Genomic DNA, 25,299 nt, shown 5'->3' with positions numbered 1-25,299 from the left:
CTTGATTTATTTATAATTAAAATGAAGGCGCTAGCAGTAATATCTCCTGAGATGCTTTAGTTCTAAAACTATTACAAATCTAATATTTAAACCATGCATCTTCTGAAAATGAGATGAAGAGACTTGGAGTAGCCCTTTTTGGGAATATACTAAGGAATTGGCAAGTGAGGAAAAAGATAGCTCAGTAGGAGTTGGCCTGAATGTACGATTTGCCATTTTTGTTTGTCTTGACACACTGCTTTGCAGCTTGGACACAGATGCGGAAAAAACATCTGTAGTTATGTGCTGTGTTGAGAATTGGCTCATCCAAAAAGTAAGGGGAGGTGGGGAGACCAGAGTGGGAAATCCGTGTTTAAGTGATTTTTCGACTCTGAAACATGGTTAGGTAGAAATTGAAGTCATGTGAACACAACTCTGTGCTAACTGTAAGAGCTTCAGCATATTTGTGAGTTGCTTAAAGTGGTCGCATACCTAAGGTTAATTGTTACTTCAGAACATAGGCAGTTAGTTCCCTGTATTATATTCCAGAGAGCATGTAGTCAAGTTAATTGTGCTAAAGAAATTATATATGCTAAGTTCTTTTTATTTCTCTTACATAGGCATTAATGAATGATACATCACTAGCATCTGAAAATGTTCTTCGATTTTTTTTTTTTTTCTTTTTCTTTAACAGACACTCATTTGACAGGTTTAAACTAGGCGTTTTCTGACTAGGAAATGTACCAATACTAGTTTATCTCGGTATTCATTTCTTTATTTCGGTTGAATTAATTCTTTTAACCTGTGCTAGTGTCTGTGCTTTCATTTTTGGGTTTTCCATTTGTCTTTCTTTATTACTCTTAATCATACAAATAAAGTACTAATGTATGAAGGGGACACAAGCAGGGCCATTATACAGTAGCCTAAATGTGCCCTGATGCAGGAAGTCGCAGTTTTTTCTAGCAAGTGAGACTTAGGAATGTTACTAACATAATGTGCAAAAGTGTAGTTTGCATGAAAATTGCTGTGACCTGTTTGTAATTGCACTTTCTGACAGGAAGGTGAGAGGATGGTTTAGGGTTCTGCGGTATCAAAGTAACCGTCTTCAGTCTCACAGAATCTATTCCTTTTTGCGGTTCTGAAGGCCTTACTGTGTGGTCTAGTCATCAGGGGGTTTTTGTTCACTGTACTTTTAGCAGTTTGCTGAACTGCATAAGCAAAAACATATCTTTTTTTAAAAAGCAAAGTTATTTTCTACTCAAGTGAACATTTTAGTGTTATGGTATAGGCAGTCAGAACCTATTTTTTTCATGTTGAAGGATTCAGATGAAATACATTTTTATGGAGAATCAGGACTGGTTTATCAAAGTTGCTAGTACCCTGGTTTTAAGATGAGAAGAGTAAACATCTGAGCAATATCTTTGATAAAGTAAAGTGGCATAAAAATACTCTCAGGGCACGTGAATGGAGGAACTTCTTTGAGATGAAAGTAACTGATTCTTGGCTTTAGAAGTAAGTTCACAAAATTGAAGCAGACATAGGAAAGCTAAGTGCTTTTCTCTTACTTGGTTAGTATATTCTTCCTAGCTCTGGAAGAATGGTCTCTGAGGAAATGGAGATCCAAAGGAATTCAGTAGATTTCTCTAGACCAGAAAGCAGAACTTAGGGTGTGCTATGGCTCTTGTGCCTTGCCATGTGAAAAAAGCCTGGTCTTATTTTAGGAAATATGAAAACATTTCAGAATTCACAGAGATTGGCTTTTCTTTAACATTTATTTCTAAATAAAATAAATTCTTTATACTGGAGAAAAAAAGTACTGTTCCTTTTGATTTTAAGGATTTTTAAATTGTGGATCATTCTGTTAAAGCCTCAAAAATATCCACAGAGGACTTACCATTACAGAATCAGCATTCAAAACTTGTGTATTTGCTAGCCGCTGACTTAGGTGTAAAAAATAAGTTGGGATGCATTTGATCCCTGCACCTCTGGAAAAGATGAACAAGTAAACAAATGTTTAGTTATGAAACATAGTGAAGAAAATGGGATATGGTGATTAAAAATTATGAGGGTAACTATGTAGGCCAAGAAAGGGGTCTCCTGCGTAAGTAATACTTGTAATGATGTTTAAACTTGAGGAATGAGAAGGTGCTCATGACAAAAGTGGCTTGAAGAGCATTCCAGGCAAAGGGGATGGCTGTAGAGTATTTTTTCTTTATAGGCCCAGATAGTCTGTATTTTCAGCTTCCTGAGCCTTGCGTTCTCTGTCTGCAGCTCCTCAGCCCTCCCGTTGTAGCACCGGCAGAGCGATAGACCATATGCAGGGAATGGATGTGGCAGTTTTCCAATACAGCTTTATTTTAAAAAGACAGCAGGCCATCTTTTGCCAATCCCTGGAATAGAGAAATTGAAAACAAAGCCTGTTGTGGATGGGGAATTAAGTATTGGCAGTGGGAAATAATGGAACAAGATACGAGGTTTGGAGAAAGGCATTGAAGCCGTGGTGTAAGGGTTTCATACTTACATGTGCGTTAGGAAGTCATTCAGAATTTTAAGCAGAATGTAGAGTTTTAAAATATTACTCATTACTCTGTTTGCTGTGTGGTGACTAAATCAGAGGACCCAAGAGTTGAAGTGAGGGGTAGGAAGGAGCAGTCAATCCAGTAATCCATGTGAGCGATGGTGGTGATTTGTGCCAGTGTCGTGACAGTGAAGATAGAGACATTTCCGATTTGGGACACTTTGACTATAGAAAGATTGTTACCTTTGAATAAGTTGTGTAGGGGATTTCTCATTGACTCTTGAACAACAAGGCATTTCCATATTTTATCATATGTCTGGGATAGAAAAAGGAGTTCCATGTGAATATACGAATTTTAAGATGTCAATGAAATTGGATATGCAAGTCTAGTTCTCTGAAAAATTTTGACTGGAAATGTAAATTTGGGAATTGTGAGCATGTAGATGCTACATAAAGCTTTGGAAGTAGGTGAATTCACACAAAAAACAAATGGTGACTTTAGATTTAACCCCGAAGAATTTAAATACTTCATGTAGTTTTGAGGATTGCGGTGGAAACTAAAAAAAATGGCCAGTAGTGGTACTTTTAAGACTCAGCTCTAACATTAAGTTATAAAGTAATCGTTTAATGTCAACATTTACTTAGCAGTTTTGGTTTTCCTAATCATTTTGTCTGTGTGTGTGTGTGTGTGTTTAATGGCTGAAGACTATTTTAAATTTAAACATAGTGCCAATCAATTTTGTTATTTGTGGGCAGGGTTAGTTAAGGTTAGAGCCATCCCCCTGTTTTCTTTCTTTTTTTCTTTTTCCTCCTCCAGCTTTATTGAGGTATACACAAAATTGTAAGATATTAATGTGTTTGAGGTTTTTTTGGAGTCATCTTTTAGAAGATTGCTGTTTGGGATTTAAACTGGACAGAACATCTTTAAGCTTATAGTAAAGTTAAATGAGGACTTCCTTTTTCTTCTTCTATGCACTATTGAACACTCCATATTTAATAATAAACAACTTAGAAGTAGCTGCGGTGGAGAAAGTACTGGGTGGAAAAGAAGGGAGAACTGGGCTTTAGGCCTAATTCTACCACGAACAAATCTTGAACAAATTACTCGACTTTTCTGGACTTCAGATCATTAATTTATAAAATGAGATTGGGATTGTTTTTGTTAACCTGAATGAGCTTTAAAATTATTTAATGACCGTGTATCTTGATAATTTTGGTTTATTAAGACTTAGGAAGATTATAAAGTTTACCATTGTCCTTAGCTGTGCCAAAATAAGCATATAGAATAGGGGCGCCTGGATGGCTTAGTCCGTTGAGTGTCCGACTTTGGCTCAGGTCATGATCTCGCAGTCATGAGTTCAAGCCCCACATCGGGCTCTGTGCTGACAGCTCAGAGCCTGGAGCCTGCTTCAGATTCTGTCTCCCTCTCTCTCTGACCCTCCCCTGCTCATGCGTGCTATTTCTCTCTTTCTCTCCCTTTCAAAAATAAACATTAAAAAAAAAAAAAGGTATTTAGAATAAAAACATTTCCTTAAAAAATTTTTTTATTTATATTTGAGAGGGAGAGAGAAAATCCCAAGCAGGATCAGCACTGTCAGTGCAGAGTCAAACATGGGGCTCAAACTCCAAAACTATGAGACCCTGACCTGAGCCAAAATCAAGAGTTGGACACTTAACTGACTGAGCCACCCAGTTGCCCCCCTCCTATTTAAAATGTTTGCTTATTTTTGAGACAGAGAGAAACATTTCCATTTTTAATTGTGTCTTAAAATCAGAGAAACTTTGATTTTAATGTGGCAAGAATTTTATTCTAATTTTGTAATGCTTAATAGTTTCTTAGATTTGCCTTATTTCCCCTTCTTTCTCAGATTATTAACTCTAGTAAGGATTGAATAATGCGGTAGCCTCATAAATGAGCTAATTCTTGTGCTTTGAAAGTTTGAACAAAGAAAATGTTGACTTTTTAGCTCTACTAGAAACAACTTCTTATTGCTGAAAAGAACATTTATTTCAGTGGTTTTTAAAGGCTTTCTGTGAGCACTGAGTGTTATATGTAAGTGATGAGTCACTAAATACTCCTGAAACTAATATTACACTTGGTGTTAACTAACTGGAATTTAAATAAAAACTTGAAACAATAAGAAAAAGGAAAAAAAAAAGAATTTGTCCTGTAGATCTATTTAAATAATGTATATAAAAAGTGTACTCTAGCATTGTATTTAAATGCTAAAAAGCCCAAAAACTATCTAAATGTTCACTAATAGATTGTTCGGTAAATGGAATTACATCCATACAATGAAAAAAAAAATGTCTATCCATATAACCTGTTCTTCAAATAATATCTTACTTTGGAAGGAAGGCAGAATTAGGGAGCTTCATACCACTCACTTTTCATTCATGTAAAAAACTCCCTGCTGAAGACCTGTCATGTGCCAGGCACTCCTCTAATAAGCATTTGCATTATATCAAAGGTCCTTGCCCTTGGGGAATTTAAGTTTTGGACTTAAGCACTTGAAAAACTAAACCTTTGAAGAATAGTTCAACTTTTAAATGGCTTTCTTGTTTGAGGTTTTTTTGTTTTGTTTGTATGTTTGATAAATTGAAGTCTGTTTGTAAAATCACACACTACTGTTTATTTTTTGTATGTAGGGTTTTCTTTCCTGAAAGGAAAACTATATAAACTATTCTTTGAATATATTGATTTTTCTCCCCATTTTTAAAGGGAGAATGAGAAGAGCCATAATTTTAAATATTATGTTTGTTCACCAGTAAACTAACATGTTTCTGTGAGGGTACTAATTGCATGTGAAAATGAGGTTGGTATTTCCTGGTAAGCTCTGGACTATTTTATAGGTCAATTACTTAAACAGACTGGCTTTTTATAAGAAAGCTTTTTAGTGCAAATGTGAATGAATGCAAAGGGTTTTGTGTTTTTTTTAAATGGCATTTATGTATAAAATATAAATATAATGATTGCAGTGATTTACAAGAGGACATTGATAGAAACACTCAGGAGTAAGATTTTCGTTAGCAAAGACATTCATTTCAGAGGCCTACAGATACTGAGTCTCTTGTGTTTTGTCTACCAAAAAAAAAAGTAACTAAGACACTATGCCTGTCAGCAAGAATCTCCCAATTTTAGTGAGGTAATCAGATTTGAAGGAGAGTTATTTTGCCTGAGAAATTCAGGGCAAAGTAGAAAGAGGAGGTCATTTTTGATGAGCCTTAAATAATTATTAAGGATTCATCATGTGAACAAAGGCGAAAGATAGTCCAGAAAATGGTGTGAGTTTAAAAAGGCAGGTAGGTATAAGCACAGTCAGGTACGATCAGTGTAGATGGATATAAAAGGTGTCAGATACATTTTTTTGGGAATGAGAGTGGTAAAGTTGGTTGGACTAGGTTTTGACAAACATTGTAGGGGACTTGGGTTTCATACTGTGGGTGGTGGGAGTCATTGGTTTTAGTGTTCTAAAAGAGACTGACTGAAGTGAAGATGGAATGAAAGGTTTAGTAGGCATGCCTTCTTCAGTGCTTCATTGCTGCATATTTCGTTTGCCTACCATCTTGTCTTGTCCTTCTTTCTAACAACTGAAAAGTTGTTGAAAGAAACAGAACCCATTACATTGAATATTGCTTAGGGTGATGACAAGGAGGAAGACTCTGTCTGAGCTGGAGATGTAAACCCTTAATGAATATGATTTGGATGAGTGGCATGAATATGAATAGAGAAATCCCCAGAGGGGAAGAGATTATTGGGGATAGCATAGAGAGTGGAGAACAATAGGAGTCTGGAAGGTAACAACCATGGGATATGAGGGGCATAGGAAATTGAGTAGCTACTACCTTGAAAGAAAGGATTGGCAGAGAAATGTTGGGGGAGAGCCAAGCTTAAAGCCTGACCTAGGTTATATGGTAAATTCAGCCATGTGTTAAATACCAGCTCTACCCACTTAAATTGTGAAGTAGCCTGTAAGCACTGTGAGGGGAGGTGCCCTTTTCTACTTTCTTGTCTAGTTGTATTATCTAGTGATTTTTTTAAAAATGATTTATTAAAACGAATGAGCAAGGGTAGGACATGTTTTATTTATCTTCATGTCTCCTCTCCTTCATATAGTTAGTACTCAGTAATTGTAGATTGAAATGAATCCCTGAGAATACTAGCAGTCAAATGGAAACCATGGTTTATATCCACGAACTGCCAAATTCTGTTGTGTCTTCCAAATGTGCGGTGATATTTGCACCTACCCAACTTAATTGCTGAGTCCAAACCCTAATTAAGCAAAGTGTATCTCACCATTCAAAAGCACAGTGTAATTTCTGGGCTGTATATCTCTCATTTTTTGGGATGATTCCACTGGCAGCCAGATCGTGTGATCCTGTGGAACCATGGACGTTTTTCCTCAACGTTACTCAATAGAACAGAAGGACTGATGGCCATATTGCCATGCTTTGTGTATGTCTTACTATCTACTCTGTGAGTGGTCCTATTTCAAAGTTTAATTATGGTACTAGTGCTGTAATGGTTTTAATGTGTATCTTTTATCTTAACAATTATGAAGGGAGCACTTTAAAATGTGCAATAATTCATGCCCTTCTGTGATAAACTATTTAGGTGCCATTATGTAATAAAAAAGCTACTAGTTTTCATGGTACTACTTTGTTTTTTATTGCATTTCATTTTGTTTCATTTCATTTGATTTATTCTTTAATGTTTATTTTTGAGAGACCGAACATGAGCGGGGGAGGGGCAGAGAAAGAGGGAGACCTAGAATCTGAAGCAGGCTCCAGGCTCTGGGCTGTCAGCAGAGAGCCTCACGCGGGGCTTGAACTCACACACAGACCACAAGATCATGACCTGAGCCGAAGTCGGACCCTTAACCGACTGAGCCACCCAGGCGCTTCTCATGGTACTACTTTGTACTCCAAGAGAAATCAGGATTTTTCTAAGGTGTATTTTTATTAAGTTAATAATATTTGGACTACGAATGTGTTTTTTTTTAATGAAGCCAAATTTAGACAATTTTTTACTTTTAACATGTAGCAGATATTCTTCATGTATGAAATTAAAAAAAAAATACGTTGTCCTAATTCCCTCTCTGTGCGGCTGCCTTGAGCCACATGATTCTCTAGTGTTTCCCTTTGTACTCTGCTTTTTATTCAGGTCATGTGAATGCTGATGTTAGGCTCCTCTTTTCTCCCTTCCCCCTTGGAGATTGTTAAGTGGCTGAATGCGTTTTGTATCCCCCATAGTGGCTAGCACCTTGGTTTGCTTGTTGGAAGTAATTATTAAATATTTGAATTGATAGTTTGAAGAAAGGTATTTATATATTCTTTTGAATTAAGAGCTTCATTTTGACACTTAAAGAGTAAGTGAGGGAATATTGCCTCTAAGAATGAATTTTATGTTGAAATTACAAGCAATGTGCTCTTTGTAAAAGTGGTTAAACTTACAGTACTAACTATACATCGGTGAAATTACTTATAGAAAAGTCTTTGATACCAGTCAAGAAATAGGTTTTCCCTGTAGTTAGCTATCTTCTTGTTTTTTCAGTGATACTGGTATGATTCCTCTCATCAAGGATGCCACCTTTATTTTAAAAGTCAGTGAAAATAATGAGAAACAATACTGTCAGTATTATCGAAATACCGAAATGCCAGTGAGTTTTAGATCATTTAAGAATCTCTGGTCATTAGTGAATTCTTGGAAAGTTTAAGATCTCTACGAAAGTTAAGATTAATTCTCCTAACCTTGGTAGAAGTTTGCTTTGAAATATAAATTCTTAGGTTGTTATGTGTATTATGAGGGAGCAACATCTATTCACCAGCCTTACATTGAATATGCAAATAATAGGATATTAGCTGTATTACAAAATCTGCCACCTCTAAAAGGATATAACTTCCAGTTACAGAGAAATAACTGTGTTTTAGAAGAAAGGAAAGCAAGAATCAAGTGGTGGAAATTGAGGTTTAGAGAATACTGTATAAAGTATTTAAACATATATCTGTATATATGTTTTACGTTCCATGCTTTCAAAATCCAAAGCACTTATGAATGCACATTCTGATTCAGTAGGGCTGACATAGGACCTGAGATTGTGCTTTCTTTCTGTTTTTAATTTTTTATTTATTTTATTTTGAGAGAGCAGAAGAGGGGCAGAGAGAAAGGGCGAGAGAGAGAATCCCAAGTAGGCTCTATTCTGTCAGCATGAAGCCCGATGCAGGGCTTGAACTCATGGACCATGAGATTATGGCCTGAGCCAAAACCAAGAGTCAGGCGCTGAACTGCCGGAGCCACCCAGGTGCCCCGCTTCGTGCTGTCAGCATGAAGCCTGATGCAGGGCTTGAACTCACGGACTGTGAGATCATGGCCTGAGCCGAAACCAAGAGTTGGGCGCTGAACTGCCAGAGCCACCCAGGTGCCCCTGAGATTGTGGATTTCTAATAAGCGCCTGAGTGATGAATCTTGACCATGATAGTGCTCTGTGGACACTTACAGAGTAGCAGGGTCAAATATCTATGCAAATAATATTATGAATGTAGAATACAAGTAAAATTGTGATAGTAGCAAATGCTTATGGCATTCACTGTGGGCTGGACCCTGTCATAAGCATTATTTGTCTATTAACTGATTATATCCTTGCAGGTGCTGTTACTATTCCTCTTTTGTAAAAACTTGACGCACAAAGAAATTAAGTTACTTGCAGCCACATATCTATTAAGTGTTGGATCTGTAATTTGCATCAGACAGGCAGGCTTTCCAGTCTCTGCACCCCTGTGTTGCCACTATTCACTCTCTGGAAGTGTTACATAAAAATAGCAAAACATTACACTATTTCTTTTTAATCTTTTAATTCAGGAATTCTCAGGAGAAAGGAAAGAGCTGTGGAGCTTTTTAAAAATCGGTTTGTGTCAGATTGAGAGAGATGTCTTCTGTGCCCCATGGTTTGGCTTCTATGGAGATCGCTTCTGTGGGTGCCACTTTTATTGCAGGTTTATGTCACATCGCTCTGGTGTGATTGAAAGGTTTTTGAGATCTTCGAGAATACCTCTTTAATGACATTCCTTGGAAAAATAGGGTTTACATAACTGATAAAATTTGTAAAGTTGACAAGCCCCCAAATCACATATGCGGGACCCTGAAAAAGTTGGAAAGTTGTAAGTGGGAACTTAAACACTATTTTTTGAGCATGTAAATGTTGTGCATTTTGTAAATAGTTCAGTCAGATGAGATAAGCAGTATTTGTGTTAGAATTTAGAGCCAGAGAGGTACTTAGCAGACATCCTGTGGCTCTCAGTTTTATTTTTTTTTTCCAAACAGTGGGAAGCTCCACTTTTAAAATCATACAAAACCAATGTAAATCATATTTCCTCAGTGAAGTGGAGCCTGCCCTGCAGTGGTACTAGACATCTTAGTGTGGAGCAGGATGTGAGTGCCGTTGTTCTAGTCAACCCCAGTGATAGAACAGGTGAGAGGAGCTATAGACCACACAGGTTAAGTAACTTACTCAAAGTTCTAGTTACTAACTGCCTTGGAAAGTTGGTTTCAAATACTAATTTGATTGTCTTAACTCTTGGGTGATTGTTAAAATATGACAAATTTCTAGGAGGTTACAGCTTTTAAAGTTATAGTTTCTCTGTGATATTTTTAGAATGTTCTTTGTGTGGTTAGCATGTGCTCTATGTTATTCATGACCCATTTTATGTTTCTAATACACAGTGTGTGCTTCAATGTAAAATAGTGCTAAATACAATTTTCTGTACTTCAGAGATTTGTCTGTATTTGAAATTGACCTGAATTTTGAGACTTTTTGAAGAAGGAAGTCATTAGTTTTCAGTAGTCCATATTTTCATCAATTATATGGCTCAGTTCTAGTTTCACTGAACTTTTGAGCTAAAATCGTTATAATTAGTGTTAGCTGATGAATTTCTTTGTTTCACCTAAACGTTTAATTAGGATTGGCTGGCTGGGATTTTGCCCAGGCATTGAAACTTAGAGGGCAAAAAAATTTTAATTGATGATTTAAGTGTGTGTGTGTGTGTGTGTGTGTGTGTGCGCGCGCGCGCGCGCACACACCCGTGTTGGGAGGGTACTGTGCAAATCATTAGTGTCCTTTGATTCTCCAGCCAGCCAAGAGTTGCTTGCCCGGGGTTGGCCTCTGTGTCAGTCCATGAAGGTATCTGGATAAGAAGACTCAAGGGCAAAGACTGGGAGCTTAGAGGTCGTGGGCGTGCTCGTGCCTGCTGGCCTCCCCTGTCATCCTCCTTTTCGTCCTTCTCTTCCTTTTGCCAGTAATTTGATTGATTTGAGAATGTGTTTCCTGCAACTTGAACATTAATTTATCAGTGAACAGATTTTATCACAATGTTGACAAATAAACATTTTCTATTGACTTAGTAATTCCACTTTTATCTTTGCTAAGGATATAATTAGAAGGAAGGAAAAGCTACGTTCACAGAAATGAAGAATATAGTATGCCAACATGCATTATTCCGGTCATTCATAGGTTGACACTCTCGAAATAATGAGCAGTTCTTTCATTGTTTGGCATTCGAGTTAGGTTTTTTTTTTTTTAAGAGATGACTTTTTATATTTATTTTTATTTTAGAGAGATAGAGTGTGTGTGTATGTGCTAGTTGGGGAGAGGTGCAGAGGGAGGGAGAGAGAATCCTAAGCAGGCTCCACACTCTGCACAGAGCCCAGCGCAGGGCTTAATACCCTAACCTTGAGCTGAAATCAAGAGTCGGATACTCAACCAACTGAGCTACCCAGTCATCCCTCAAGTTGGTTTTAAAAATAAGCATGTGGCATTATAGCTTATGTTTATGATACATAATAATAAAATGGCCTGACTTGAGAATGGCAATTGTTGCAAATTTTTAAAAAGTCAGTATAAATAAAATTAAATAAAATTAGCCCTTTTTTTTTTCCCAAATATTTTTATTTATTTCTAGGAGAGAGAGAGAGAGACCGCATGAGCAGGGGAGGGTCAGAGAGATAGGGAGACACAGGCTCCAAAATAGGCTCCACGCTCTGAGCTGGCAGTCAGCACAGAGCCCGATGTGGGGCTCGAACCCACGAACCGTGAGATCATGACCTAAGCGAAAGTCGGACGCTCAACCGACTAAGCCACCCAGGCGCCCCAATAAAATTAGTCTTTTATTTTATGTACAGCTCTATGAATTTTAGCCCATGTATAGATTCATATAAATGCTGTCATGATCAGTACACAATGTTTCTTCACCCAAAACACTCCCTATTGTTCCTTTATAATCACATCTTCCTCCCACCCCAGTACCTTCTAACCGCTGGTCTGTTTTGTCATTGTAGTTTTGTTTTCTCAAGAGTATCACGTAAATGGAATAATACAGGCTATAACCTTTTGAGACCAATGTTTTTCGTTCAGCGTAATTATTTTGAGATTGAACCAAGGTGTGTGTATGTATCAGTAGTTTGTTCCTTTTTATTGCTGAATGATACATCCTATTGTATGAACGCACCACAGTTTACATATCCATTCATGTGTTGTACATAGTTTTTCTTAGGATTATGAAGAGAGCTGTTGTCAACATTCATGTATAGGTTTTATGTGAATAGAAGATTTCATTTCTCTAGAATAAATATCTAGGAGTGGGATTGTTGGGTCATATGGCAAGTGAATATTTAACTTCATAAGATATTGCCAAACTGTTTTCCTGTAAGGCTGTACCATTTTGCATGTCCTCTAGCAATGTAGAAGAAGAGTTCTAGTTCCTTGGCATCTTTGCCAGTACTTGGTATTGTTAATATATTTTATTTTAGCCATTATTAAAGTGTTTTTTAAAATGTTATTTATTTATTTCTGAGAGAGAGACAGCGTGAGCAGGGGAGGGTCAGAGAGAGAGGGAGACACAGAATCCGAAACCGCCTCCGGGCTCTGAGCTAGCTGTCAGCACAGAGCCCAACACGGGGCTCGAACCCATGAACTGTGAGATCATGAACTGAGCCGAAGTTGGATGTTTAACCGACTGAGCCACCCAGGTGCCCCTATTTTAGCCATTATTATAATGGATGTGTAGTGGCATCTCACTTTTAAAATGTTCATTTCCTTAATGGCCGGTGTTGTTGGACATCTCTTTTCATGTTTACTTTCTTTACAGAGTTTTAAGAGTTTTTATCTATGTATCTCTATAGATAGATATGTGAAAGATCTATTCTGGATACAAATCAGTTGATATTTTCTCCCAGTCTGTAGCTTGTTTACTGTTTTAACAGTGACTGCAGAACAGAAGTTTTTAATTTTGATGCAGTTCAGTTTATTATTTTTTTCTTTTAAATCAGTTTTAGATTCCTAGCAGAAGTAAGGAGAAAGTACAGACATTTTCCGTATTTCCCACTGCTTCCTTCACTATCAGCGATCTCATACGAGAGTGGTACATTTGTTACAATGATGAACCCACATTGACCTATCATTATCACCCAAGATCCATAATTTATATTAGAGGTCACTCTTGGCATTGTACATTCTGTGGATTTTAATGAATGTATAATGAAATATATCCACTATTACAGTAACCTATGAAATAGTTTCACTGCCCTAAAAATCCTCTGTGCTCTGCCTGGGTTCATCTCTCCCTCCACTCTAATGCCCGCTGATCTTTATAGTCTCCTTAGTTTTGCCTTTTCCAGAATGTCATGTAGTTGGAATGAAATCGTAGATAGCCCTTTCAGATTGTGTTTTTTCACTTGATAATATGCCTTTTAAGGTGCCTCCATTTCTTTTCATGGCTTAATGGCTCATTTATTTTTAGTGCTGAATAATATTCTATTGTCTGGATGTACCACAGTTTATTGTTTCACCTACTGAAGGACATTTTGATTCCTTCCAAGATTTGGAATTTATGAATAAAGCTGCTGTAAACATCTGAATGTGGGATTTTGTGTGGATATAAATTGTTAACTCCTTTGGTATTTATACCAAGGAGCATAATGGCTGGATCATATGGTCAGAGTACATGTAATTCTGTTAGAAACTGCCAAACTGTGTCATTTGCATTCCCACCAGTAATGAGTAGAAGAGCTTGTTTACATCCTCCTCAGCATTTGGTGTAGTCAGTGTTTTGAATTTTGGCCATTCTGATAGATGCCTAAAGATATCTCATTGTTTTAATTTACATTTTTTTTTTTTTTTACGATTTTATTTTTAAGTAATCTCTACACCCATTGTGGGACTTGAACACACAACCCCAAGATCAAGAGTCTCCCGCTCCACCAACTGAGCTAGCTAGATGCCTCTCAACTTGTAGTTTTGTAATCAGATGTTGAATATCTTTCAGAATACCATCTTTTTGGTGAGGTGGCCAGGTCTTCTGCTTGTATTTTAGATGGGGTTCTCTTGTTGAGTTTTATGAATTCTTTGTAGATTTTGGATAGCAGTCCTTTACCAGATATGCCTTTTGCAATATTTCCTGCCAGTATGCCTCTTGTTATCTCATTCTCTCAAGCAACCTCTGTTATTCTTCAAGTGATTCTAATTCTCTGTCAGGTTTGTAATCTGCTCTCAACCGCTGTCTGTATCTTGCTCTTTGCAAGGCCAAGGGCCATGAACAGCCATCAGGTTTCAATTACTCATTTTAGCCTCATTGTTAGCTGGTCCCATCCTACTTTGTTTTCATGACTTTATTACTTGTTTTTCCGTATCTCACCCTTCAGATTCCATCTCTTCATCTGTATAACCTTCATGTAGCTTGTCTTACATCACAGTGTTGGATGTACATGACCTGCAGGCCCACTTTGGACTCTACCACCTCAGCCTGCCTTCCTGTTTGCCTTTGCTGGTGCAAAAACTGATGGTGGGTGTGTTAGGGAGCGAGATTAACAATGATATTCACACACAGACCCCATGTCCATTTTTATGTATTCAGAAAATTGCAAAATAAGGGTTAAATCTTTTTTTCCCCACTTAATGTGTTTTTTGATTTGTGTGCAAGCGTACCTTCTTTAAAAAACCCCATTTTAATCTTCATAAAGGTTGAATGTTCATCTCATTCCTCCTTTTTATTGGATGTATTTGAACAAATATTAGCTCACTTTTCATGTCTCGGAGTAAAAAGATATTTTTCAGAGGCAGCATTAGAGGAAGAATGTTTTGCCCATAGAGTGATCTGAATAAGAGGAGAATGCAGCAAGTGTATCTAAGGCATTTATTTTATGTCTTCTAGTCGTGTGTGTGTGTGTGTGTGTGTGTGTGTGTGTGTAGTCATTCAAAAATAAATATAAGAGTATGTCTGAAAAACAGGAGATCTTCTGGGACACCTCTTAGAACTCCCATGTCCTGTGATAAAAGTTAATTATGAATGTATTTAATACCGCTGAACTTTACACTTAAAAATCATTAAGATGGTAAAGTTTACACCATGTGGAAGTGATGAATCATTTCTGCTTAGGTCATTGGCCAAGGCTGATCCATGGCCACATCTAACTTCAACAGTAAAGAAATCAAATATAGCAGAATTAATTTAAGAGCAGATATTTTCTGCTAAGCAAAATTCATTGTTACATTTGCCAGGATAGTTTTTTGAAGTATGCAAATAAAGCAGTTTTACAATTTATGATCCATTGTGCTCATTGATCACATTTTTATTTTGTTGAAAGACAGAGTATGAATATTACATAAGTACTTGGTATGTTATTTTAAAATGCATATAAGACAGTGATTTTAGGAAATGTCTTTTTTTAATAACCTTAAAATTTTTAATTGGCAAGTTTTTTATCCAACAAGTATACCAAGCACATTTTTGTATTCCAAATTTAAGGTGACTTTAATACAGTTAAATGTAACTTGATTTTATAACAGAGTCATACCAAAGTTCATTTAAGTCCTTAAGAATAATGAATTACTAGATATTCTGATGTTTGGAGTACCAACATTTAATTTTTGTCATTTAGTACATTTTCTCTGGTATTGTCAGGGTTTTAATTTAATTGTTACTTGAAATTTAATGTTTCAGTGAAAGAATATGAAGCATGGTGAGGAATTTTGTAAATAGGCATATTTTCATCTTGTAGTTTTTTTAGTGTTAGCAGCCTTGGGAATTTGCATCTGACAAGTGGTAGGCTTAATGAGTTGGAACAAATGATACATTATCCGCTTTACAAAAAAAGTATCTGTTTAACACAGTACTGTCTGCAAACCTACCTGAGTGTTAATCATTTTTGATAATAGTCAACATACTTATGGGTGATATAGTTTGAAGTCAAGGAACTTAGTCTTGTGAAGGAAAGATTATATATATAATAAAATTCTAAGTTATGTGGTATGGGCTGGTGGTTCTCATAAGACATGTTTAGTAAAACAGACATATTCTCTCATCACTAAAATCTCTTAATGGTCATTTTTCCTCTAATATATAAGAAAAGATAAATTGGATACATTTTTCTCAATTTGAACTTATTTTCTCCTGTGTTGGGAATAGTCTTGTTACGTATATTTTTTTCCAGTCTTTGGCACTTCCAACCACTTGCCTATCCTTGGTTATACTAGTGCTAATACACAATGACATTTTATTTACTCTTTATAATTCAGGTTTATAGATCTCTGTATATCTCAACACACACATTAAATCATTTCTCACAAACCACTATGACTTCAGATTCTCCCCAACCTGAAAGTGTTTAACCACTGCAGATGTTTGGAGATAAGACATGTCTGCTGAGGCTGGAGTTATAAGTTGAGCTAGACCACGGAGGGCTGGTTAGGTTTGCATGATTGTAGAGGTTGGCAGTGTAGTCCCAAAGTGTTGTAGGAACTTAGAGAACAGGCACATTGCTTCTTCATGATAAAGCTAGAACCAGAGACAATGTTCTGGTTTCTAGTCCGTAATCTTCCTTCCCATTGGACTGATCGCATGACAGGAAGTAGGAGTGGTCCAGAACCCTGTACTGGAGAAGGTGGCAATGTGCTTGTAGACTGTGGAAAGGACTACTTGATGGCTGAGTTGTCTTTGCAGGATTGCATTAGGATGGCATTTCAGACGCCAGGCAACTTGACGTGCAAAGGCACATATCCTGGAAAAGCTTACGACATTGGAGGTGGATCATGGTATCGAAGGGCAGGATGAACGAAGTAGAGGGTCTTACGAAGTAGAGGGTCTTACGAAGTAAAGGGTCTTACAGACGCCAGGCACTGTCCGAGGTGTGGGAGGCACACAGAGAGAAGACGGAATCCCTGGTGCTGCGGATGTGACATTTAGTGCGAGGGGCAGTAAATGGGTAAACATGTGATAGAGTAGGTAGTGACAAGTACAGTGAGGAAGAATTTAAGGTTAAGAGTAGAGATAGCGGCTGTTGCTTGAAATAGGGTGGTCGGGGGAGACCTCTCTGGAGGTTACACCTGAACAGAAAAAGAGAGGGAGTGAACTCTGCGAAGTGTGCAGAAGTCAGGGCAGGGCACAGTTGGTGTGTGTGGCTCCACTGTAGCTGGAGCATACTGCATTAATAGTTGATGATCGTTAAGTGCTCGCTGAGTGCTAGGCACTGTTCTAAGTGCGTTGCTACGATTTTACATGTAAGGAAACTGAGGCACAGAGATGAAGTGATTTATACAAGGTGACACAGCCAGTCAGGGAGCTGAGACTTGAGCTCAGGTAGTTTGACTTCAGAATCAACATTCTCAACCATTCTGTAAAGGTGGGGGGGAAAGGAGGTGTAGTAGGAAATTTAGTTGGAACAGTAGCCTGGGACCAGTTATGTAGGGCCCTGTAGTTGCTGATAAGTGTTTAGGATTTTATTCTTACTGTGATGTTAAGTTGTTGGAGGATTGAGAAATGCCCAGGAGGTTGCTTTGTGATTCTGGAGGTCAGGAGTTGGGTCTGGACTATGCAACACATTTGTTAATTATCTGCATATAGGTAATATTTTATCTTAAAATAATTCTGCTGGCCTAATATGTGTTTCTTTGATTTAAAATTGAAGATTTCCACTTCATTTTATTGAACAGATTTGTGCATGTGTACATACAAGAGTGTAGGTGTGTAAACAAACCGTAATGAACTCTTCTGTTAATAGGTGCGAGAAGATGTACTAAACTCATTGAATAACAACTTTCTTCAAACGCTAAATCAAGCTTGGAATGATCATCAAACAGCTATGGTGATGATTAGAGACATACTAATGTATATGGTAAGTAGAGTTGTTTGGTTTTTCTTTTAAGAAATTAGGCATTTCAAAACACTGTCTTTTTGTCACATTTGGTCGGATGGTACAGGTCAGTGTGGAATGTGTTACTTTTTTTTTAAATAAGCAATATTTCCTTTGCAGGGACCTACCTTACTTAGCTTGTATGAAGTAAAATCTTAATTGTTTATATTTAATGATTAGAACAGAAAACTGAAAGAGGAAGAGTATATTTTTTTTCCTCAGTATCTAGCACTTTGTATTTCAAAGTGGAAAATACTGAAAACCTTACCTACCTCTCTTTGTGTGACAATGGTTGAATGACAGCAGAGATACAAAAGCTGAATATTCTCTAACAAGTTTTTAAAATGTAAAATCCTTATATCTTCAGTGATGGGGATGTCATTTTATACAAATATTTTTGTGATAATTGCACTCTAATAGCTGCTGTCTTCATAGTAAATCTTTGCAGTATATATATTATTTGGATATATATTCCACTTCTTATCTATTATGACTTTTATATTTTTATCAGTGAAGAAAAATATCTTGTTCAGCAAGACAATTTGGGAAACACTGACTTGCTGTTTCATAACTTTCAAGGAGATTAAACTATCAGGTTTTTTCTTACCTTTGTGTGTTTATAGAAGGGAGCTGCGTTCATCAAGCTTAATTATTGTGTCACCACAAAATGATCGAGTGTAATGACTTTTCCTGTTACTTTAGTATTTATATTTGGGAATTGGACATAAGCTTTTCTTCTCAGGTTTTACTCTGCTTTTCAAATTTTTATGTTCAGCCTCTTTAGTTTGAGTTTGGCTATAGTGGTGAGAGGATGTCCTAGTTTCCTTCACTTGATAGAGTAAAGCGACGGTTGGAAAGAAGTTCCCATGAATGCAGACAGCTGTGAAGTGTTTTGTTCTGTTCAGAGTCCAGTCAGGCCTGTGACCCCTGGTTTCATAGGGCTCAGTAGCAAGACGGTCAGGGAAAGGCCACTTCACTTTTCAGGGCTTTGTTAAAAGGTGTAACATACTGTCCCGCCTTTCTGAGCCTCATTTTCCTCTGCAGGATATAGATTTCATCTTGTGCTGACATTTTGAGGTAAATGAGGTCGCCTGTGAAAATATACATCGTATTGCCTGCGATATAAATGTGAAATAAGTTAGCTTACACTATTCTCGTTAAGTTCTGGATTTGAAGAGTTCACATTTTAACACAAACACTAAGCTAGGAAACCACTTGTAATTTCATAGTCCATTGCTCTATTGATAAAAGAAGTATTTTAAAATTATACACACTCACCACTCTGACATAATACTATTTTTAAATTCTTTGTTTTATTTCAGTTCCCTTTTGGGTTAGAGGATAATAGGGAGAGGGTTCATAAGTAAAATCTCAAGCCTTAAATCCTGTTATGTGGCCATAGTCCAGAAATGAATTCGTTTATTCTTCAGCTTCCTCATTTATAAAGTGAATTCACTGTTGTACACATAGGGTAGAGTGGCCTCGAGGCTTGAAGGTGCCATTCGTTTACATCACTCACAGCACCTGGGCCGTAGTGTCAGGTGCTTGGTCAGAATTTACTAGGATTAATATTTCTTGTCCCTTCTTCCTTTCATCAGACCCGTGTGATAGTGCCACGGCCCTGGTTAAACCCAGCAACCTACCTTTCCTGGGCCTCTGCTGCAGGAAAACCCACCCTGGGTGGACCGGTGCCACTATCTGTCCTGTGTCACAAGCCTCCAGTTGACCCTTCACACTGTCCAGTGGTCTTCTTTTCCCTCCACTTCTATCTCCTCAGACACTCAGTTCTCCCACTGGCCTCCTTACTCTCAATAAATGGTTTTGCCTTCAACCTCCCAGAGAAAAGAGCCAGAAGCATCAGGTAGAACCTGTGTCCATTTCGTACCACTCTACCTACAAGTTTGTCTGTATTTTCTCCCCTTTTGTCTTTTTCCTCTTCCCTTCTGTTTTTTTGGAGAGCAGTGTCTCTTCTCCTGTTAAAGGCCAGTTTTCCTCCTCTGCTCAGAATCACATTCCTTTCCACTTTGTCAAAAACTTAAAGTATTTTCAGGGTTCTGCCTTTTTACTGAGTCTTACTCACCAGCATGAGACATGTTCAGGCCACTCACATCCTCAAAATAAAATTCTACTAAAATTTCTGTTGGACCCCTGCACTGCCTCCCAGGGGCTCTCATTCCCATTCGCAGCCAAGTGTCTCCCAAGAAACATTGGCACATGCTGTCTCCCTTCTCTCATCTTTCATCACTTTGACTATGTTCCAGTTCCAGCTGCTTCCTCAACTCTGCTGTTCAGTCTTGCTCTTACTAGAATCACCATGTCTGCACATCCCTGAAGGCAGAGATCCCTGTGAATGCTCTTGCCCCTTGATTGTTTTCAGCAGCATTTGGCACAGATAACTACTCTTTTCTTCCTCTCATGTGCTGGGCCCTTAATTTCGGTGACGTAGCACCCCTTTGGTGTACCTCCTACTTCTGACTGTTTCTTCCTAAGTACTTACTCTTCTTTCTCCTTTGCCCTTTAAATAGAGGCATTCTTGGGGTTTAGTAACCTAGACTTCCTGCTCCTGACACACCTCATATGCTGCCATAGCTTCAGTCCACGTCTTATCTCTAGCCTCATTCTCTGAGATTCAGATTTGCTACATTCATTTGTAAGTTGATGGCTACCTCTGTTGTCTGAAAGGTACTTCAAAGTTGGCATTTCCAAAGGAACATATTGATATCATTCCATTTTTTTATGCCAGAAACCTGGGAATTATTCTTGTCAGTATCTTCCCCCATTCTCTCTTACATCACGTATTTGTAGAATCTGCAGTTTTCCCACGTTTGTAACCCAGGTTGAAAGCGCCCTCATTTCTCTCTTGGAGTGTTCATTGAGAGACTAGTCTTAGAACATTCACTGTGTGCCTTGCTGTTCTCTTTTCCATATTCTTCTTGGAGTTATTATTCTCTTTTCCATATTCTTCCTGGAGTTATTATTTGAAAGCACATGATCAAGTTACTGCCCTGCTGAAATTTTTATCACTCATCTTGAAATCTTCACATATGTCTCCTGTCTGGAAATGTTTCCAGAATGCGTCTTCTCTTTACATGATTTGCTCCTACTTATCCTTTAAGTCTGAGCTTAAATTTCTGGGAAGCTTTCCCTGAGCTGTGACGTGTACTGCCCACTGACTGCAGTTGCTCTCCATGTGCCCAGTGCTGTTCCTTTGCAGCATTTGTCATAATCATTATTAACTGTATAGGGCCTCATTTCCCTGCCAGACTGAACTTTTTTTAAATGTTTATTTATTTACTTTTGAGAGAGAGCGTGCATGTGTGCAAGCGGGGGAGGGGCGAAGAGAGAGAATCCCAAGCAGACTCCATGCTAGCTTGGAGCCTGACGTGGGGCTTGATGCCACGAACCATGAGATCGTGACCTGAACCCAAATCAAGAGTCAGATACTTAACCAACTGAGCCATCCAGGTGCCCCATGCCAGACTGAATTTGGATGAGGAGGGGCCGGTGTCCTCGACACCTAGCACAAGTTCTTGAAACAAACTAGGCACTCACATGTAATTTGAATAGATAAATGCACACAGATTGGTTTTTAATAGATTATAGATACGCTTTTACACAGTGCTTTTTAAAAATACACTGCTGTTGATTTGGAAAGAAAGTGTTGATAAGATATCTTCACATTCTACAAGATAGAATTCTTTCATTTTCATAATCTTCATTCTCTTTATTTTGTCTTTTTATGTTTAGTGTCTGGGCTTATTAAATAAGTGCTTTTTAAAACTAAGGTAATACTTATACATTGAAATGTGCAGAACCAGAGTGTATAAATTGTTTTTGACAAATGTGTGCATTTATGTAACCCAGTACTTTGGTCAAGAAGTAGAAACGCTTTTAATTTTCCAAAAATCCAAAGATTTTGTTTTCTGTTGATGTCTACATTATTTTCTTTGAAGATTTTTACCCTCCTCATTCCAGACTTCTCAGGTGACACTACCAGCTAGGTAGGGATATACCTGAAGTATACTGGCGACACCGTTGTGGATCTTAGACATATCTTCTTCCTAGGAATACTGGCTCTAACCGGTGGGATTTTAGATCTCAGTCCCAGAGAAGGAGGAGTGAAGATGCTTCACTGTCTGCCCACCTACCACCTACTCAGCCAGCTGACTTTTACTCTTAACAAGGAGCATCTGGGTATAAAATGCCATGCTGCAGCCTGGATGTACAGATACTGTGGGACACAATGACTCTGGAAAGTGAAAATGGAATCCTTAGTTACTTGGAGGTAGCCACTGGTCACAATTTATTCCATGTAACTTTCTCATTTGGCAGGCGCAGTGTTTCAGAAAGAAAAATGTATGTGTTTCTAGATGAAACATGTGACTTCAAGTTTCTGCCGCTTTACCCCTTCCGAGTGTTTGAAACTTGCAATGTTGAACTTATAAGATTGGTTTGAGGCTGCTTAGTAAAAGTTTCATTTTCAGTTTTAGTTGTTTAAAAAGATTAATGATTGGGGAAAGATTTGAGCAGTTTGTGGAGAAAATTTGTCCTAGTTCTATAATAGCTTTGTGAATATAATCTGTAAGTATGTATTACTATTCTGTTAATTTTTTTAACTATAAAAGTAAATGTAATAAGGGAAAGTAAATATATGGATGGTATTCTGTAGGCTACTTTTAAGCAATTAGAATTAATGCCAAAGGAAATAGAAAAGCATTTCTTTCCTATTGTCACGTATAGGGTTCCTGAAAGGTTAATAGAGAAATTTTCTGCATAAAACTCTATGGTGAATTTATTTTCTTATTTTTACTTGAATTTGTCCATACTTCCAATCATTTTCACAAGTAGCAGAACCATAGTAGTAGTGCAGGTTTTCCTGAAAGGTTAGAGGCTATAAATTCACAGGCATAGTGAGAGAGTTAACCCCAGAAAGGGGGGGTCTCTCACTGCTTCTTTGAGCTGTTTATCTGAAAAGTCACTAAGGATGAGTAAAGAGATCAAGCAGAATGTAGCAGCAACATTGTGAAGAGGAAGAGAAGCTGAGGAACTTGTAATGCTCTTAGTCTCCTTAGGAAAGTAGTCAGAGTGGTCATTATTGTCAGTGTTGGAGTTATCAACTAGGCAGGGAAACGAGCTGAGAGAAATAAGTAAGCCATTTGCTGAAGCTACCAAGGATTTGTGTGTTTTTGGAGCTCAGATGATGGAATGAGAATATAGAGGTGGTGGAATTTGTGTTCATGTATTTTCTGGTAGGTTTTGGTGCTGTAGGTCCAAAACACATTTCTTCTTTACGGTATTCTAAATTGCATATTTAGAGAAGTTTGAAAATAGCTATATTCTGGAAGAGCACAGAGATAGGTTGCTTACGAGTCTTTTTGGCACCTTCTTTGCTTTTAAAGTGACATCTTAAATACAAAGTAATCGAAAACAGGATCCAGTGGCTTTGAGATTATTAAGCTTCACACCTGTTCAATATTTTTTTCTGACTCAGGAAAGACACATTTTACCCATATGCGCTGTAGTTTTCACATTTGCAACTGACAGTATAAATACCGAGGCATCCTTTTCTGGTTAGATCACAAGCCAGGTACTGGCCTTTGAGTTATAAAACCAGGGCATCATCATAAATACTGTAAAGGTCAAGAGTGTTGCATTTGATCATTAGGATTTCTTCTTGCCTTCCATCTCAGTTCGTGTTTCTTTTTTTAAAGCCTTTTTTTTTAAATGTTTTATTTATTTCTAGGAGAGAGAGAGAGAGAGAGAGCGTGAGCAGGGGAGGGTCAGAGAGAGAGGGAGTCACAGACTCTGAAACAGCCTCCAGGCTCTGGGCTGGCAGTCAGCACAGAGCCCGACGCGGGGCTCGAACCCACGAACTGCGAGATCATGACCTAAGCGAAAGTCGGACACTTAACCGACTAAGCCACCCAGGCGCCCCTCAGTTTGTGTTTCTAACAAATTAATAGACCCATAAACACTTTGATTACCATGCCTTGTGAACTGCTTTTGTGTTGGTGCAGTGATGATGTAGCAGTCCATGACACTGACTTCAGGGAGGCAAGTATTTATTCAGCATAAAGTAGTCCCTGTGGTGCAGTCAGAAGTAGAGCACATATTTCTTGAGGTAGTAAAGGAAATTAATTTTTTTTTTTTTTTTTTTTGTAAGAGATGGGGAGAGTAGGAGCCAGAGAGAGCTGAGGATGAGAAGAGAAACCGAGACTGAGGGAGAATCCTTAGTAGGCTCCATGCTCAGCATGAGCCTGACAGAGGGCTCAATCACAGGACCATGTGATCATGACCTGAGCTGATATCAAGAGTCCAGATGCTTAAGTGACTGAGCCACCCAGGCTCCCTGGAAATGAAATTTTTGTTTATAAAAGGGACTGCTTCCAGCGTGTGTGTGTGTGTGTGTGTGTGTGTGTGTGTGTGTGTGTGTGTACAGGAAATTTGGAGAACTGGAGAAAAAATATTTAATGGTGAATTAAAAGATATTCCACTTTAGTTCCTGTGTTGTCATTAATTTGCTTAAGTTATTTAACTTCTCTGGGTAAAACTCCTGTTTCCTTATTGTAAGGAAAATATATACATTGCATAAGAACTCTGGTTTCCAGCTTTTTGGGGTTTTAGACCCCTTGGAAGAATGGTCAAGATTCATGGACCGTCTACTAAAAGTACCTACCATACAGTGTACACTTTTATATACAGTTTCAAGTGGTTTATGGGTTCCCTGTGGCATGTCTGTGGGATCTGGTAGAAGTTGTGTTGGTTAGATCGATTTTAAGTTTTCAAGTTCTTTTGACTCTGAAGGTTTTTTTTTTATACCATTAAATTTTTTTTTTTTAATGTTTTATCACTTTCTGAGAGAGACAGTGCAAGTGGGGGAGGGACAAAGAGAGACAGAGACACAGAATCTGAAGTAGGCTCCAGGCTCTGAGCTGTCAGCACAGAGCCCAGTGCAGGGCTCAAACCCATGAACCGTGAGATCATGACCTGAGCCGAAATCGGCTATTTAACCGATGGAGCCACCCAGCTGCCCCTATACCATTTTAAAACTGAAAGTGAACAGCTATCTGTGTTGATCTGTAATGAAGAAAAAAACAGGAGGTGTGAGTAGGTTAGTATTAAGTTGATGACAATTTCTTTAAGAACTCTTAAAGTGGGTTGATGAAAATCTTGGTAGAGGGCCACCTGGGTGGCTTAGTTGGTTAAGCGGCCGACTTTCACTTAGTTCATGATCTCGCGGTTCGTGGGTTCGAGCCCCGTGTCGGGCTCTGTGCTGACTGCCAGCTCAGAGCCTGGACCCTATTTCAGTCTGTGACTCCCTCTCTCTCTGACCCTCCCCTGAGCACACTGTGTCTCTCTCTCTCCCCTAGAAATTTAAAAAAACAAACAAACAAAAAAAAAACAAAAAACAAAACCTTGGTAGGCTAGGAGTCTCCCTAGTACTGTTCCCTGTACTAGGACATAACATTGTCAGAGCCCTTAGTGTGTGCCAGACACTGTTTTAAGCATATGTAAATATATTTCATTTAATCCTTAGAATATCTTTTTATTGTCATTTTTAAGCAGTAGCTTGGGAAAGCAATAAAATTTTAATTTTTTTATTAAGAAAATTTACATTTTTAAA

General features: G+C 38.0%; 1 protein-coding gene across 2 annotated transcripts in view; it reads left to right on the top strand.

Moving 5' to 3' along the window:
- The window catches only part of CUL3 (cullin 3), a 94,810-nt gene that overhangs the window by 24,183 nt on the left and 45,328 nt on the right, over positions 1 to 25,299 (top strand). For both annotated transcript variants that reach the window (XM_039236827.1, XM_039236828.1), the window contains one exon: positions 17,544 to 17,657. In XM_039236827.1, coding sequence (XP_039092758.1) covers positions 17,544 to 17,657 — 114 coding nt within the window. The remainder of the gene's footprint in view (positions 1 to 17,543; positions 17,658 to 25,299) is intronic.

The sequence above is a fragment of the Hyaena hyaena genome, unplaced genomic scaffold, assembly GCF_003009895.1.
Source record: "Hyaena hyaena isolate Hyena2069 unplaced genomic scaffold, ASM300989v1 scaffold_117, whole genome shotgun sequence".
Taxonomy (NCBI): domain Eukaryota; kingdom Metazoa; phylum Chordata; class Mammalia; order Carnivora; family Hyaenidae; genus Hyaena; species Hyaena hyaena.
Note: the sequence above shows the minus strand (reverse complement) of the source record. Positions and strands in the feature narration are given on the sequence as shown.